The following is a 17,448-nucleotide window of genomic DNA, read 5'->3' as shown; positions in this document are numbered from 1 at the left end:
CACATCAAAGGCAAAATAACTTTCTTATCATAGCATCAATACTTTTATAAACATACTGATAGTTTGTATTGACCAGGCTTTCGGAACAGTACAGTGTAGGAATGATGTAAAAGTCCATATTGATTCAATTCATCAATAATCCAAGTAACAGTAACATTAGTTCCATTGCTCCAGTCTGACATAAATATCTGAAGCATGACATACATAATAATTAACCTATCTTTTCACACAATAAACTGGCCTTGTTTTGTACAAACTATGAGATTATCATACCTGTGGGATACCAACCAAAACACGATTAAGACCTTGGGGCAAAATTCTTGCACCATTTATTTTCTCTTCAGCAATTACTTGAATATTCATCACCCCAGAACGGCCTTCCTGTTCAGCTTCCAACTGAATAAAAAAAATTTCATGAATTTGGTTTGACATGGAAAGGAAAAACTTTTCACTCAAACTTCTGTTTATACAGATCGATATACCTGTATAACTGAACGTCCCAGCTGAGTAAATGAAACTGACTGGTTGATACAATATTCATCCGAGCAATTAAACATGTTCTCTTTCATTTTGCTGTTTCCATCTAAAAAGTATCATTCATACAAAATACAAAGTATGTTTTATCAAAAATAGTTTTGTCTTGTAAGGAAAAACATGGTTGGTTGTTTCACAATGCTAACATTTGGTAGAGATGAAGAATGAATCTACATGTTAATGTGAGTATATCTGCTTCACTTATAAAGTAAATAGTTACATACTAAAAACAGAACTTTTTTGTACAAAGATTTATAAAAGTTTTTTCGTATCAATACAGGCCAAACATTTTGAACACTTTTATCATGTGTAAGTATTTTGTTTTATAGGGAAGAAACATAATCAAACAATTACAATGCTTTCTGATACAATATCAATGTCAGTCAAACCTAAAAATATGAAGTATTGATGTATGAAAAGGTAAAATTCACAACATTTTAGTCAACAAAATGGTCTTTTTTAACTTTTACCATAACTACCTGTTGTTTTTAAACTCCATGCGGATCTGAGAGCATTTTTACCAACAAGTTTTGCTTTAATCAGAAATTGTTTTCCCTTTTCCACATACAACAAACTTTTGTCACTTGTTTTTATTATTCTCTCAGGGGACACAACTTCAATGAATAATTGTCTTGTGACATACTCAATGGAACAGTTTGAAGACAATGGTGAAAATTTATCCATTGCAGAATTAGTAACAGTGGCTATGTACTCATATGCTCCTGGCTCAGTCTGAAATTTAAATTCATGCAATCACAAGCATAACTTTATTTTTTTTATAAAACTACTTTGTAAACTATGGCCCGTGCTGACAAATCTGCTGTCTTTTAACATATTTTTCTATCTTCAGCCTTTTTAAGTAATTTTTATAGCAAAAGTGAAATTAAGCAACATTGAAAGCCTCACCCCACACATTGTGCAGAAGTATTTTATAATAAAGGACAATTACCGTTGTATGAAATTAAAATAATTGTGATACACTTACATGGCTGTAATGGATAAGAACTATAAGTGGTGTAAATGTTTTCTTAGATATAATCACATTATATCCTAATACCATTCTATCGAAAAATATTTTGTTGTACAATAACTCATTGTTTCAATTGTAACTATTTCAACTTATCTCTAAAGTTAATTTTGGAGAATATTAATTAATTGTTATGATAAACAGCTTAATTTCTAAATACAACATACCATGTTAAAGTTGTTATATGCAAACTTAGTTTGGGAGGATGTCTGTGACAGGTGAAGACGGACATCACACCATATGTTATCCATCCATCTATATGTCTGGTGGTTTGCATCAATATTCGTCCATTTATTAGAAGTAAACAACATAGCACTTTGTCTCCAGCTATAAATTAAAAATAGGTACATTACAAACTAGGGCTGGGGTGTCAGAAGAGCCAAGCTTGTTTGATCTAGTGTCACTGGATTAATTTAAAAAATCATGGTTAAAAGAATTTCACTGAAATGGTAATAAATTTTCTAGTATCTTGTATATTGGAATGTAATATTATCAATAATTATCTGAGAATTTCACTTTTTTTAAATCTATCCAAAAATAGGCAAAAAGATTAGTGCTTGTTTTTCTTTTTTCTTGGGTAGTCTAGGCAATTTTATCTCATAGCATCTTCAGTTTCTGTGTTATCATGTACATATCTGCTATCAGAGTTTCAAACTTTACTTAATGCACGCATTAATTATGCTTTTACATGCATGCTACCAGAAAAACATTTATATTTTTTCCGGAGGTGCAGCACATGCAGCACGTGTAGCATTTATGTGTGTATATGATGAAAAGATGATCCAAACTAAGTGCAAATTGATACCTGCTCAGGGAGCTGTTTATGCACACTAGTGGCATATCTGCAAGTTGATTTGTGGAATTACTGGAGAAACCAATTCCAACAATGTCATTTTTTTTCAATTCTGTGTCGTATTTGGATAGGCTCTAAAAATAAAAAAAATTATATGAAAAGTTTGTTTTTACTATGGATATGATGCTTAAATGTGGTAAAACAGTAAGATAATAGAAATAAAAATATATGATACCACTGTCTCACTAGACGTTATACTTCTGGTATGTATGACTTTGGTAAAAGGCAATTTTCCCCAAGCAAACCAAACTTGTATTTCTAATTATTTGAAATAGCTTTCCATTACTTAATTTAATGATTGTGAGAGCAAAACTTGCCTGATATAGGTTAATTCCAGACTGATTAATAGCAATAACATGATCAACAACCAATGAATAATATGGAATTTCAAACTGGTGGCGTGCAGGTGTCTTTAGTTTATACTCATCGTACCAATTACATGGCAAGTCCAAAGCCTAAAAAGTATGGATCATATAAACTGCCACACACAAATAAAAACAAAACAGTTTAACAATAAAAATCCTATTCAAAAATATTTATGCAAACAAAATATTTTATGGATGGTTCTGTGGACTTACCCTACAATGTTCAAGAGAGTTGTTAAAGTAGCAATATTGGGCTAGTCCAGGAAAACACTCTTCAGCAATGCTGTTGGCGCAAGATGTGCTGTGACAAGTTGCATATGGGCTTTCTTTGCACCCTGTGATTTTGCACACAAAATTGTTTGTACCACATATGTCACCTTCGATATAAAACTTAAAATATCAGGGGCCATGAAAATTTTAAAGGGGTCACTAGAGAATAAATGGCTAAGTGGGAACACGGTGTGAAAAATAGGCAGTTAAGCATTCAGTGGTCACACCTATTAGGTTACCTATGATGGCAGGTTATCACATTTTATATGTCAGGGCATATAACATGTTTTAGGTGATTTTAAAGTCATAAATTGGAAAGACATTCTTGTATTTCACAAATGTTTGTTCAACTCTGCTAGACTGATAATTTTATGATAAAAACACAAAAAATAAGTCGTATTTTTAAAATTCACTTTGCTTGTACAGTAATTCTTGATTAATCTGACTAGTACAAGCGGTTATGGAATCCCTTTTTTTTGTTTGACGAAATATGCTGCATATGTCAACATTGAATGTGACAACAAGCCATACTAGGTGGGTTCGATTGAGGCATTCTTAGATTTTTTATATATCCAATGAACAAGAGAATAAATTCAAATTAAAACTAGGCACGCCACAATTGTTGAGTATCTTCTTTTATTTGAACCACAACAAGTAGGAAGAAAACTCACATTGATTTCAATCTTGACATAATTTGGATAAAATCGGAGATACTGATGATTTGCAATCTTTTTAACAAAAACTTTTGTCCAAGAAATGTAGCCTATTTACATCTTGTTTTTCCTATTTGGTTGGATTTTTAGGTTTTAACTATGCATTCATGCTAGAGATGTGCCAAATTGATAAAGATTTGGGTTCAAGCAAACATAAATAAATTAAAATCTTTATTTGCACAAACCCAAGTATATTCCTGCGTGAAGTGAGATGACGCCAATGGCGTGCCTGCATTATAAACGCATATGATGCTTGAGCCAGGATTGTTTTGCTGCTAAATGACAAAATTATTACAGTTGATTTTGGCAGAGACAGGATGTTAAACTTCCAAAAAGCCAAAACCTAGCCTACTGGTACAAACAAACAATGGCGTCTAATAATTTGGAAAGACGATACTATGACATGACACTGGAATGTGCCAAAAATGAGTTTAGCTTAATACAATGCTCAACAACACAAGACTGAAAGTGTTTTGCAAATTGTCACATACACTTCTGTATTTTAGATATGTACCCCCACACTACAAACGGTTTATACTTTGTTACACTAAACTATTTTTCAGTTACATGTTCTTTCATAACAAGTAGTTGATCACCTTTATGGTTTTATAGGTGCCCATGTTATTTTATTAGTTTTGTGTATTGTTCATATGTGTAGATGTTTTTGCGCAAAATACAACTTGGTTAACTGCATTTTGATCCACAACATGGTAACATCATAATTTCAACTTCCCAATACTGTTTGGACAATCACAGTGCAAAGTTAGAAACATATGGTGTTGTGGTTTTTGTTTTTTCTGCAAGGATGTCTAAAGTGTGTATAATTAATGCAAATTTTAGCAACACCTTACTATCCACACTATGTCAGGCTTTAAACAATTGTCTTCAAATAATACAGAACCCCACCTAACAAATTTATTGGTGAAATTGAAACCAGATTAATCAAGGTTTACTGTATACATTGTGCATGACTCACACCTGATTTTCAACTGTTATCTGTACATTGTCCTACCTGGAAAGTTTAAATGTCCAGCTCGGCAAATCGGTCTGTAAATTTGTAGTCTTAATGGAGCAGAACTTTCTCTGGCTACCAGTTCCCAAGATGTAATTTTAGCATCATCAGGAATCCAAAATCCAGGAAAAAGAATAGTATAGTTCTAAAATCAACAAAATCAAACAGTTCAAGAATTGTAAAACCATTAAACATGAACTGGTAATTTGTTGCAGAATTCGACAACAACAAAAACTGTAATGTATTGATGAAAAGGAATATAAGCTACCTCTTTTTCATATACAGTCACATTTTTAACATTTGCTGCATCGATTATTTTGACAGCATTTGACTGAAAGATTGCAGTTCCAGACAAGTAGCTTTTTGGGTCTGCAAGTTTTTCTGAAAAGATTTTAAAGAATTTTAGAAAACCAATCTTAGTTTGGTGTACACACTGTTTCGACCTGTAAGGTCTAATCAGTGCAGCTGGTGACCGTTGCACATGCTAGCTGGTAGACTAGCAGGCACACAGATTTCCACTTTTTGGTACCCAACATATCGACGATTGACCGAAAGGTACCACAAAGTGGAAATCTGTAGTTTATTACACAATCTTAGTTTATTATTTAATATAACTATAAATATGTAACACTATACCAGCTAAGTGATATTGGCATATGAATCCAAATTTCTCCTGACATTCTTGGGGAAACCATTGTCCATTCTCATTTACTGACATGCAATCCTATAACAGTTTTTGTTCATTATTTTGAATATTTCACAGACAATAAAACCAACACGATTACATTGATACAACAGAGTAAACACTTAGGTTGTTATTGGTTTTAGTTTGTTCACAGTATGTTTATTATAATGATTATAATAAACATAGATTTAAAGAATACGTAAAATATAATTCCATTTATAAATCAAGTAACAGGTGAAGCAAGTAGAAGAGCGAAGAAAACTGTTGAACTGCATTTCTCAACCTCGAGGTGGCAGAGTTTATTGACTGATTGCAAAGATTTTTCAAGTTCAACTTTAGTTATTTTGCAGTTCTGAAGGTGGCCATTACGGATGTGCCGGGTCAAATCTGAATATTGAATGTGAATCCTACATTCAATGTGTTTCACTTAAATTTTAACAACAGTGCTTAAAATTGCACATTGCTGTCTTTTTTTAACAGGACATTATTTGTGACAAGGGTTGTACCATCTGGATAACAACTGGTTAACCAAAGGTTTTTAAGCTATCTGGATACTGTACTGTTGGCTAACCGGATAACAAAGTTGTAGATTCTCAAGGTCTACTAAAACTATGCAGTTAATTTGCAGTGCTGCTAACAGGATTCAGTCAAAAAAGAAAACATTAGACCTTTTGAAATGGAGCTCTAATGTTTTGAAAAGAAATCCTAGGGGCTACTTTTCTGAGATCAAGAAATGGCATGACAGAAAAATGTAAAAATACAATTTCTTGTAACAAGGATGGATCTACAATATCTATGAGAACCACTGGCGAATTACATCATTTTCCATTAGACATTTACAATGAAACTATGTCAAAGTTGGACGATTTATTAATTGAGTCATAATCACCATTTAATATCTGTTTAACCAGTTGGTTAAAATTTAATTATTCGGATATATCTGTTATTCAGATAATATTTGATATCCGAACTAACCCTATTTCTGACATTCGTACAATATCACAAGCCCTACACAAATTGCTTCACTGGGCCGCATATGACCAGTGGGTTTGATATCACTAATCAACCAATAAATTAAGTATGCTTCTATTAAAATTTGAAAACTGAGGAACATTTTTGTTATTAGGTTCGGCATTGAAAACTTTTAACAACCACCAATTAAACTTTATAACACAAATAATAAACTAAACACTAAGTAACATGTGACATTTAAACCATGTTTTAAACCAGTATAAAATAGCTTACATTACAGTTCTTTCTGTGGTCCCAGTTATTGTTGACAGCTGAGTACAGTAAACTTTTTTGGACAAACTGCCTTGTTAATAAATGTTTTTTTTTGTTTATTTTGCAAGCATTCATTTGTGTTTTCATTTGGCTTGACCATTTCAGAAAAAAATAACAAAAAATCACAGACTGATAATATTTTTTAGAAAGTGCAATTAATATTTCTATTTTCAAATAAAAACATTGTCTTGGTGCTGATCATGTCACTTGTTTATATTCAGTGTGTTCCTCCACAAATTTTGTTTGCACCAACTGAATATCAAAAATCAAAATGGTGCTCCAAAAGAGAGAAAACAAGAAAAAGAATATAATATGTAAAGAAAATAGAAACAGGAAGCAGGGAACCAAAAATAGCTAATTCAAATTCAATGTATTTGTGACAATCATAAAAGTAAGTATTACAAGCACTTCAGTAAGTATGCTGGAAAATACTAAAAAATTATTACACTAAATTCAACTATTGACCTGCAAAGAGTCATTTAAATAAAAGATGGTTTTACCAGGTGCTTAATTATTTCTTTTCTATAAGCAAACCCAATCACATCTCCCTCACATGATTATGTATATATATATACTTACAGAAAAACAGTACAAAGTTTAAGTACTAAGAAAACAAAAACATAGGACTTCAACATTAAAACTTCTTCTTAATTTCGAGTTTCAGACAATAAATAAATTGTGAAAATTTTGTGTATTTTACTAACCTTAGGTGGGGTTTGCAATGGACCAATAGAGTGGGTAAACTGAGGATGATTAAAATTAGAATCAAGCAAGCCAAGGCCATTAACATGTAAAAATGTCCCTTTCAGAAAATAGGAGTTTAGTCCAATCCAAATGTATCTGACAAAAAAATATAAAATAAGCAACACCACTTTCGCACTAGAATATTATGTTAGTTTATTTATTTACTATACAGTCAGCTTTATTGCAAACAAAGATTTAGTATCAGTTCTGATGATACAGGTATCACCAGTATCATTACAAACATCCTAGTAAAAAACATACAGATTTTGTAGGAACCTAAATTTGTGAAAGAAATGTGACACAAATCCACAAAAAGGCTTGACTTTTTAGCATCAATACTTTTGCAATGACCAAATCAAAGAAGCATTTAATGTTTGGACAGAAAAAAATGTCCCCATATTAGAAAAAAGGTGTAGGAAAAACAAAAGTGTATTGCCATATACAGTAAACTACACTTCATTTGGATGTATTATGAAAGCGAAGTTATGGATTATCTGAAGATGTTTGTTTTAGGCCTACATTATCACAGCTTAGATATCTTTGTAACTTGTAGATACAAAAAAGCACTGCAACATATGTTTGTATTGAACTAACGACCAACAAAAATTAGCGACAAATATAACAATTAACTGTTAACATCACAGGTGTAAGTAAATATTTTTACTAAGAAGAACATTACAAAACACAAAACATTTCATGTATATTAGGCAAAGATGTTAATTATTGGAGGATTAAATTTAAGAATTTTTTTTTATTTAAGCAGTTCCAAGAAACAAACAGCTATCATTTTTTTGCTCTTATTAAATAATTATAAGGAAAACTCCCATGATAAAACATTTTTACATATGAAAGTATGTAAAATGTAAACTAGTGTTTATATGTATGTAAAATAATGGCATAACCATAAATGTATGTGAATTCCTGCATGGATTTTATGGCATGTGTTTATAATATATAATATAACTTGCAACATCAGTGGATAAGGAAATTTAGGGCAGCTACATATATTTTTGCACTCACATGAACAATGTTCTTAACACAATTCTTTTCGGCAAAAAAAAATTTGTCCGGTTCTTAAACTTAATTTGTATTTAATAAAGGCACCTTATGCACATTGAAAGAACTTGGTAGTAATACACAACAGGGTCAAAATTGGACTGTAGCATTGTGGTCAAATAATCGAAAATGTAAATTATTCAATAATTCTAACAGAAAAGAGTAGATTTGTTTTGTTCATCATGCAGCCATCTGACATGGTTATTGGGGGAAATGTTAACCCTGCATATCACATACCCGTTAGTTCCGGTTAGCATCCTTTCCACATCATTTTGCACAGCAGCTGTATCAACAACAATCAAATCACCATGAGCTTCTTGACAACTTTGTTGGGCATTGGTCCAATTGTACTTGTTTTGAATCAACTGGTAGCATAGGAACTTTGATTTTGAGGAAATTAAACATTGATGTTTTCCTTGACACAGAAACATAAACCGATAAGGCAAAACCTTATGTCATGTAGAAATACTTTTTTAAGCTATGAAAACAAGATGTAACAAATCTCATACATTGATTATTGTTTGGTTTGTATTATAAAACAAAATAAAATAGAGTTTTTTGATAAAGTTTTTTTATTTATTTAAAGAAGAGGACAACCAATTCCTACTTGTTGCTGGGCAGTGCAAAAATATTAGTTGGACCAAAAATATGTGATTATTAACTGTTGAGTAATGCATGCATGAATCATAAGACAACATGAGATTTTAAAACAACCACACATAGCAGTTTCTGCAGTACTACAGAAAATAAGTGCACAGAGATTGAAGTACAGATATAAATTTTGACAGAGCAAAATATTACAAATATCAGAAACTAACCTGCATAAAAATTATTGGAAGAACCATTTACATCCCAGTGCAGATACAAAGAATTTCCAGAAACAATGTTCAGGGCAACACTTGGAATGGTTGAAACATAGACTTTTTTAGGACATACTAGATCAAGTTTGTGCACAGTTTTTTGCACAGTCACCAACATGCTACACAAAATGTAATCAGTCAAAGTAAAACTTATTACATCCATAACCTGGAAAATCTGAATAAGCACACATTTTGGTCATCTATTAGACCAGGGGTTCCCAAACTGGGGTTGATTGCTGAGTCCAGATTATGCACAGACTTGGACTGAAGAGTTTGTCTGGCGCAATAAAACTCCGCAAATAAACATGATTTGTTACTGTTGATATTGTTTTGTAGTATTTTCCACTTATTACATGGTAAAAATGATCTGACATTTTAGGGGTCCGAGAAAAAACCTTTTCACGAAATGGGGTCCGCAGCCAAAAAAGTTTGGGAAACCCTGTATTAGATGACTAGGTATTCAAGGCCAAACAAGGGAAGTTACAAAATGATCCTTCCAACCGCACCTCCTTCAGGCAACCCATTCTATACCTCCTGACAGATCTATAGTTCAGGTGCAGCCCTAAGGATTTTAGTTTTGCTGTTGTTTCAAGTTTGTACATCTGGTAACCATCAGTGCAAGTGATATTTTCAAACATGTGATGCAAATGATCATGGTGGTGGAATACTAATGTACACATGTGTGTCTTATTTGCATTCATACATGTTTGGAAATATTTGTGCTTTAGGAAATATATTAAGTTGTCAGTCCTGTAAAGAAATCAAAGAGCATGCAGACACACAAAAATAGTTAGTCACCGAAACTTCACAGGAGCATGTTCTTATTGTACAAAAAAAAACATAGTTGTTTTCAATAGCATTAATGTATAGTGCAACACTAAAACAGCCAGATAAAATGCACAAATTGTATAAACTAAATCCTATTGCAGGTTTTGCAATGTGCTGCATACGCCCAAGAGGTTTGCCTGACTGGTCACAAAACGGACATGGAAAGATAATTAAGTAATTTTTTGTGCTGAAAAAATCGTTCATGGAAATATAGCATATGACATGGTATATTAATTTTACTTTACCACAATGGACACTTTGAATCTGCAAATGAGTATTGGAATAGTACATGTGTACATGTGTACACTTTTACACCATACAAATAAATCCAAAATTCCTACTATTAGTGTTTAGCATCACTTATCACACAAAATACAGTGAGGCTGTGAAATCTTCCGATGAATACACTATCATGTAAGGGAGCAACATAAACCCATGTTAAACATGAAGATGATCAAATCGTTCAAACAGATTTATTATTGTGCTGGTATCAAAATCATAACAAACCTGTAAGTCTCGATTCCAATGCCTTGTTGTGCTGCTACAGTAACCCAAAATCTTCCTGTGGTTGCATATTTGTGACGAACTTGCAGTTGACTAGTTAAAACTGTAGGAGTTGAATCATTAAAATTCCAAAGAAAGTTAGATGCAATAGGTCTCTTTGGTCTGACAAGTATAACCACCTATAAATTACATAAAAAATAACCATAATTTGCTCAAAATTGCAATAAATCATGTGCTAATAAACAAACTTTTACAATCATTTGTAATAAATATAATTTTCAACCATGACAAACAGAACTATAGGTGACATTAGACTCCAAAAAGGGTGCAATATTTTAGTGTTTGATAGGGATGAGTGCATCACCAGTTTATGCACTATACAAATTGAATTTGCTGCAAGTTTTCAAACTTTTTTGCCTGTGAACTTTCAAAATAAATCTAAAAGGCAAAAAACACAATAAAACAAAATTCTAGGTGTACTATATGCTTCATTTCATTTAACTAATAATAAATCACACCAAAACACATATATCTTAAGTATCCTCTGATTACTAAAGTTGGATTGGTATTTAAAAAAACTAATACACATCCATGTCAAAAATGTCAGCCATTAAAAATCAATGTGGGCTTTAAGTAGCACAGATAAGTTTGTTGGTGATCTTTGGCCAAATATAATGGCCAACACAAAAAAATCAAATCTTCTTTCTCAGACATCTCATCCACATACACTTTAAAAACTTACCACTGGTTTAAATAATATCATAGCAAAATTGTAAATACCATACCTCCTCTTGTTGAGAATATTCTCTGAGCCCAGTAAATTGTAATTGTGGCGATGCACGCACAACATCATGTACTATCTGCAAATGTTACAAATAATAAATTTATGATAGAGATATCTATTGGCACAAAAAAAATGTTTGTTATTTGCACTAATACAAAATATAGGGTACCATCATAAGTTTCCAGGTTAGGCCAAGTATCATTACTCGGCCCATAGGTTCTGAGACATATTAGTAATGGACTGGTCCTGCGAGTGTCGAGTCAATTTACGGACTAGTGCTTTTTAGTGATGGACCGAATCGTCTAAATTCGGTTCGTCTAAAAGTTATTTTATGTTATCGTCAGATCGTCAAAAACCTATTCGTGTTTTGGTTTTAAGGTTGTCTTGGCCGTCGTTGGTAGTTTCCAAATGTATCTTGTACCGGGCGTGACCAAAAAAATAATACTATCAAGCACTACAGACTCGCATTTTTTTAAGATATGTCTTCAGGGACAGTAAATGCCAAGACTTACGTATTACGAAAATGTTATGTCACTGAAGGCGTCTTTTTTTCCTCGTTAGTTTTAGCGCAGTTTGTAAGATTGTGTTTGTGAATGACAAAAAATCTGTACATGTAACCAATTAGTAACCAATTTCGTAAATTTGCATTTATGAAATTAGTGACTGATTACCAGAACATTTAATGCCCAAAATGTAGAGCACATAGTACAACATAATCTGCAGAGGCAGTCACCAACATGTGGAAAAACAACAACATAAAATTTAAAAAGGCCCACAAAATTATTTTAAAACCGCATGTGGCCCTTCATCCGAAAACATTGGTCGCCCCTGTTTACAATCACCATCACTAATCTATAAAAAAATTAATTGAAAATAATAATACAAATGTACAAATCAGTCTAAATTTCCAGGAAGTATATAAATAGAAATGGTTAATATTCAACCTAACACTTGATCACAAACCATCTATTAACAGTACAAATACACAGCTGAAATGCAACTGACAAAAAATTTAAATTTAACCTTCTGTGTAGTATCCACTAACATCTTTTAGTTTGATTTTATATTTACATGTGTTGTAAATTTTTGTCATAAAATACTTGGAATAGTTTTCGGAAAAAAGTTGCAAAAGAATAACTGCATTTTTTATTGACAACCCTTGATTTTATTCCCAGACTTGTAAATATAATACATGAAGCTGTTTGGAGATCACAGTCATACCACATGAAGCTATTTAGTTTTAAATCAAATCAAGGTAATCATATGGTCCAGCAAGAAAGATTTTCAAATTAAACAAAACAAGCATAAAAAGTAACCTTTCTTCCACATGCTTCCTGTAAAGAAGTAATGCTACATGTTTCATTACACATCAACCAATATGAATGGTTATGCAATAAAACATCTGAAGAATTTTCCAATGCACAAAGGCACGATGTATTCTGGCAAAAATAACAATATTAACAGAAGGTGTGAAACCATACATAAAGCACTGGTAAGCTTTTGCAGTGTTTATTCACCTCTGCTAAGAAATTTCCAAAAAAGTATCCCTTTGAGAAACACAATCTAGTACAATTGGTTTCGGAGGATATGTTGTTTTCCATGTACTCCCACAAAATAAAATCAAGTTCTTGCTTTTTTGTGTTCCATGCACAAGAGATATAACCATCAGCTGTAGTTTACAAAATTTTAAAAGTAAACCAGGAATAATTTTTCAATACAATGATAAACAAAACAACAAACCACAATCATCTTTGCTCAAGTTTGCATCAACCACCCTAGTTTTAGTTAATGAAGCAGGGTAAGAGCACAATGTTGAATTCCAATCAGGAACTTTATGCTTGTTTTTAGTCATCCATATTTGCAGCCATTTTAGATCACAATTGCAGTTCCAAGCATTATGTGAAAGGAACCTAGCAAAAGCATAGAGCAATGGCATTAAAAATACATAGGACCATCATAAAGCAATGAACCATTATTAAAACAGACAACAACAAACATGTTTTCAGTAAATGCAATAGGTTGGGAATGGGATCACCAAAACTATACTTACAGTGCAGTAAAACTTTTTAAACCTGAGAAAAAGTTGTGTGGCAATATCCGAATGTGATTGTGCGTAAGATCTCTGTACAATATGGCAAAAGGTGTTATATATAGAGTAATAATATAAATTATTCCATAATTTATGTTACAGTTGATATGTGTCCACAGGAAGTTCATGCAAGAAAGGCGCTCTCTGTAATTCTGCTGAAGAACAATTGACAAGGCACAGATTGTTTGAAGAGTTTAGGCTGCAAACACAACCAGTAGGACATGGTACACATGTCATTGTAGTAGTGCCACCCTGAAAAATTATCACTCTACTGATTTGATCTGACAACAGTAATATTATTTATACTTATGGCATGTAGAAGTGGCCAGTGTCAACTATGGCCTCTTATACATTTATAAGTAAATTTAAGAAATTCCAAGAACCCAACTTATTTGGGTGTTTGCATAAAAGTTTGAAAAGCAAAAAAAGTAGAACATATTGTTTTTTATGCTATGTTTCATGCCAAAGGTGTTTTTAAGCTATTTCATTGCACCAATTGAGCATTGCACATTAATAACAGCAAAACCAAGCTAACATTTGGCATTCAAGAATGTCATTTAATTAAAATCTTGTAAACTAACACTGAAAATTATACTAATAGCTTGTCACATATCATACCTGCAACAAGAAACAGAAACAACACATATAAAAAACAGGTAAAATGCTAATTTGGATTCAACATTGTGAAGAGTAGTACTTACCACCAAAAAACACAGCACAATGCTCATGCACATACACCACTTGATTGACATGATTCTTATCTAAATAAACATAACAAACAGTAATTGATAAACAATCAACTGACAAACAAGTATGTAGTACACAGGTGCAAAATTCACTATCATTTTTCTGCAGCATGTGCGTTTTAAGCATATCGATAAAAGTTGAAGAGGGATGCAAAAGCAAACTTTTCCTTAACTTATACAGTTCAAAATCAATTTTATCATATGCATGGGGGCAAACATGTTACATTTGAGGTTTTGTTTATAGTGTACTGCAGTTGGATATAGTATAAGTATTGTACTGTGTCCCAAAACAGAAATTGATGATCGTATCTATTAATATTTTGCAACAAGTTGGTAACAATGACTCCCTATTTAGACATAATGGCATATAAGCGAAATATGGCTTCAGGTGGACATTAATGAATGTTTCTAGTTTTCACAGGTGATTTTAACAAAAAAATTATGGTTGTGTTTATTTAGCTACCAAAATCAACCAAAGTAAGTAAGTTTAAATTGGAGTTAGGCACATTGCAAGTGGGATTCTCTGTCAATATTTAAATTCAGTGAACATATGCCAATTCAGATGAATATTGAAATAAACATACTATTCAGTCTAGCACATCCCTGTTGTACAAATGTACAGTAGGTGCACTTAAAGCAACAAACACACCAACATTGGTGTATGCTGTCACATTAAGATTGTCACACACCCATGGCAGTCATAGACTTAAACGTTTGCCAAGTGTGTGGCGAGTGAAAATGCTTACTTCAGAAGCTAGTTTGCAAGCTATAATATCAGCTGTAACACCTTTTATATTGATATTACTCATTTTTTGGCCTACAATATAGGTTAAATCGCCTAGATAACATGACTTTTGCGTTAAGTAACTTAACTTTATTTCTGCTTTTCATCTGTGGCAGTTGCAGGAACTGATCATGCCTTGTTAGGCTATTTTTCTAAATTAAACATCAACTAACTGAGCTGTCTGCATGATCGTTGTATTGAATTTACATAGAAATACGTATCATTGTTTTAGTTAATTTTTTTTTGTTAATTGCCGCATAACTAACCCTGCTTCACAGGGATTTTCACTTTTAACTCGAGATGCACATCAACTTTTGTTTTGCAGAATGTACTTTTAGACTGTAATTAAATTCAGTAAAACTCACTTCTAGTTATAAGTGGCGCACATTTCAGAAAATCAGTTAGGGGTATAACATGCTATATGTTGGCCAGATTAGAAAGTTTGTTATTTGCATGGAGAATTTTTTTTCGGCAACTGATAATTGCGTAGACGGTCGCAACGTTTTCCATATGTTAATGCATTACCTAATTTATATTGCGCAGACTATCGGTAAATCAAAAATTTAAAGACATTTTTTTCCAATCTGGCTGGTGCAAAATGCTTTAGCCATGCACCACAGGTATTCCACCATTGCTTAGAGGAAAATAATTTGAACAAAAATCCTCTTTTTGAGTCACTCATTACACATATAAAATACACACTTACCTCCATATTCACTTCGATAAATTACTATAATATGCAAAGAATGTCATCTTAAAAGAACAATTAATTGTAACTTTAAAACTGTGAAAATACAAGGACAAGTCTTGGGCCGATGTATTTAAAGTCAATTTCTTTGATGTGGTTAGCAATATAATACACAAAAGAACGAGTAAATTAATACTTTTACACCATCACTGTACTGTGTATGTAGGCTGTAGCAATATAAAACTTTTTATATTTGCTCTTGATGAAATTTTGAAATACACAGGTAACATAAAATGGTAAACTTTGTTATAAACAGTAATCACCATCATTGATGCATTATGTGCAAAAATATTTTTAACTAATCCTCACTTTCTGTAACAAACGGAAAAATCCGCGCATTCTGCACTACCCGTTAATACCAGCATGTATGGACCCGCTATACAGCATTACCAAAATTTTCCTTTTGCTGCATCTAATGTAACAATCACTGTATTTTTTTCTCCTTTTTGTAGGGGTTTAAAATGAATCAAATCGCCTTAACAGGTCCGGATATATGGACAACCTCCACTATACCTTTGTTTTTTAAGTGCTGTCGCGTTGTCATAGAAACAGCAACAAATGTGCAATAAATTTTGACGTCCACAGTTGAGGGTAGGTAATTTGTTGATTGTGTTGATTTCTGTGTTTAATGTTGCTCAGATGGGCTGCAATAACTAAACTAAGTCTGTCAGCACGTTTTAACGAATATTGCAGCGTTCATATATATTCGGCCGGCTGCTATACCTGAAACTAAGTCTGTATGCGTGTTCGTGCTGTAGACTACTGAATTTGGACTCTGTGAGCGGACATATTTATTCATTGAAAGACACGTCGCAATATCAGGTAGAGTAGCTTTAAATTGTTCCAAGCACGTTAGTGACTGAGCGAATAACTTCTCCCGCGTGCCAGTTGTTTAGTTAAGTGTCCGAGACTAGTTGGGTGGCAAAGTGAATGACAGAGTATAGTGCGGAAGGGTATTTGGCAAGTTGCAACATTGAACACTAAAACATGGAATGAAAACTCTTTTCGTCACGCATGAGCAACACTTTACGCAAACTGAAAAATGACCACCCTCATTCTGGCAGAATAATTTTGCAAATTTGCCACATTTTGCAAGGTACATCAGGCATTTACTCAAAAATTGGTTTCTTTTGGATTGGAATCAAATTACAGGGATGAGCAAGCAGTTCGAACCTCAAAAAACATTTAAACAAAATTTTCCGCAGCTGTATCAATCAAAAAAATAGCGAATTAAAAAAATCGCCTGGTTTTGCGATTCAGCATAATGGCGGCATGCGAATAACTTCCCTAACACAAAGAATTCTGCTCGGCGTTCTTGTAATAGGTTGCCAATATCGACCAATATCAAGAGAACGGAAATTTAATGCTCTACAACATGCAATTAACAAATTTGAAATTAAGATGGCGGATGTCGTCCAAATCGCCCATTGAATGTGACCCGCTGTTCGCGAGTCAGCATAATGGCGTGACGTCGGCATGCAGAAAACAAAATTATTATTGCACCACGTTTGGGTTGTCCTTTTGTACGTGGAAAACAGGTCACAAATATAAACAATGCCAAT

The 17,448-nt window shown here is 32.9% G+C and overlaps 1 protein-coding gene across 1 annotated transcript in view; it reads right to left on the bottom strand.

Annotated features, from left to right (window-relative positions):
* The window catches only part of LOC145899396 (polycystin-1-like), a 51,517-nt gene extending 35,561 nt beyond the window's left edge, over positions 1–15,956 (bottom strand). Inside the window, exons 1-23 of the mRNA XM_082988152.1 lie at positions 15,845–15,956; positions 14,310–14,369; positions 13,709–13,860; positions 13,570–13,641; positions 13,260–13,429; positions 13,037–13,188; positions 12,836–12,958; positions 11,521–11,595; positions 10,739–10,914; positions 9,362–9,522; positions 8,781–8,958; positions 7,448–7,583; positions 5,411–5,498; positions 5,043–5,155; positions 4,775–4,919; positions 2,993–3,114; positions 2,732–2,869; positions 2,367–2,488; positions 1,729–1,888; positions 1,014–1,266; positions 483–583; positions 274–396; positions 57–188 (exon numbers count right to left, since the gene is read on the bottom strand). Coding sequence (XP_082844278.1) covers positions 57–188; positions 274–396; positions 483–583; positions 1,014–1,266; positions 1,729–1,888; positions 2,367–2,488; positions 2,732–2,869; positions 2,993–3,114; positions 4,775–4,919; positions 5,043–5,155; positions 5,411–5,498; positions 7,448–7,583; positions 8,781–8,958; positions 9,362–9,522; positions 10,739–10,914; positions 11,521–11,595; positions 12,836–12,958; positions 13,037–13,188; positions 13,260–13,429; positions 13,570–13,641; positions 13,709–13,860; positions 14,310–14,369; positions 15,845–15,850 — 2,958 coding nt within the window. The 5' untranslated portion in view covers positions 15,851–15,956. The remainder of the gene's footprint in view (positions 1–56; positions 189–273; positions 397–482; positions 584–1,013; positions 1,267–1,728; positions 1,889–2,366; positions 2,489–2,731; positions 2,870–2,992; positions 3,115–4,774; positions 4,920–5,042; positions 5,156–5,410; positions 5,499–7,447; positions 7,584–8,780; positions 8,959–9,361; positions 9,523–10,738; positions 10,915–11,520; positions 11,596–12,835; positions 12,959–13,036; positions 13,189–13,259; positions 13,430–13,569; positions 13,642–13,708; positions 13,861–14,309; positions 14,370–15,844) is intronic.
* Between the last annotated feature and the right edge of the window lie 1,492 nt (positions 15,957–17,448).

The sequence above is a fragment of the Ascidia mentula genome, chromosome 4, assembly GCF_947561715.1.
Source record: "Ascidia mentula chromosome 4, kaAscMent1.1, whole genome shotgun sequence".
NCBI lineage: Eukaryota > Metazoa > Chordata > Ascidiacea > Phlebobranchia > Ascidiidae > Ascidia > Ascidia mentula.
This window is presented reverse-complemented; position numbering and strand designations above follow the sequence as displayed.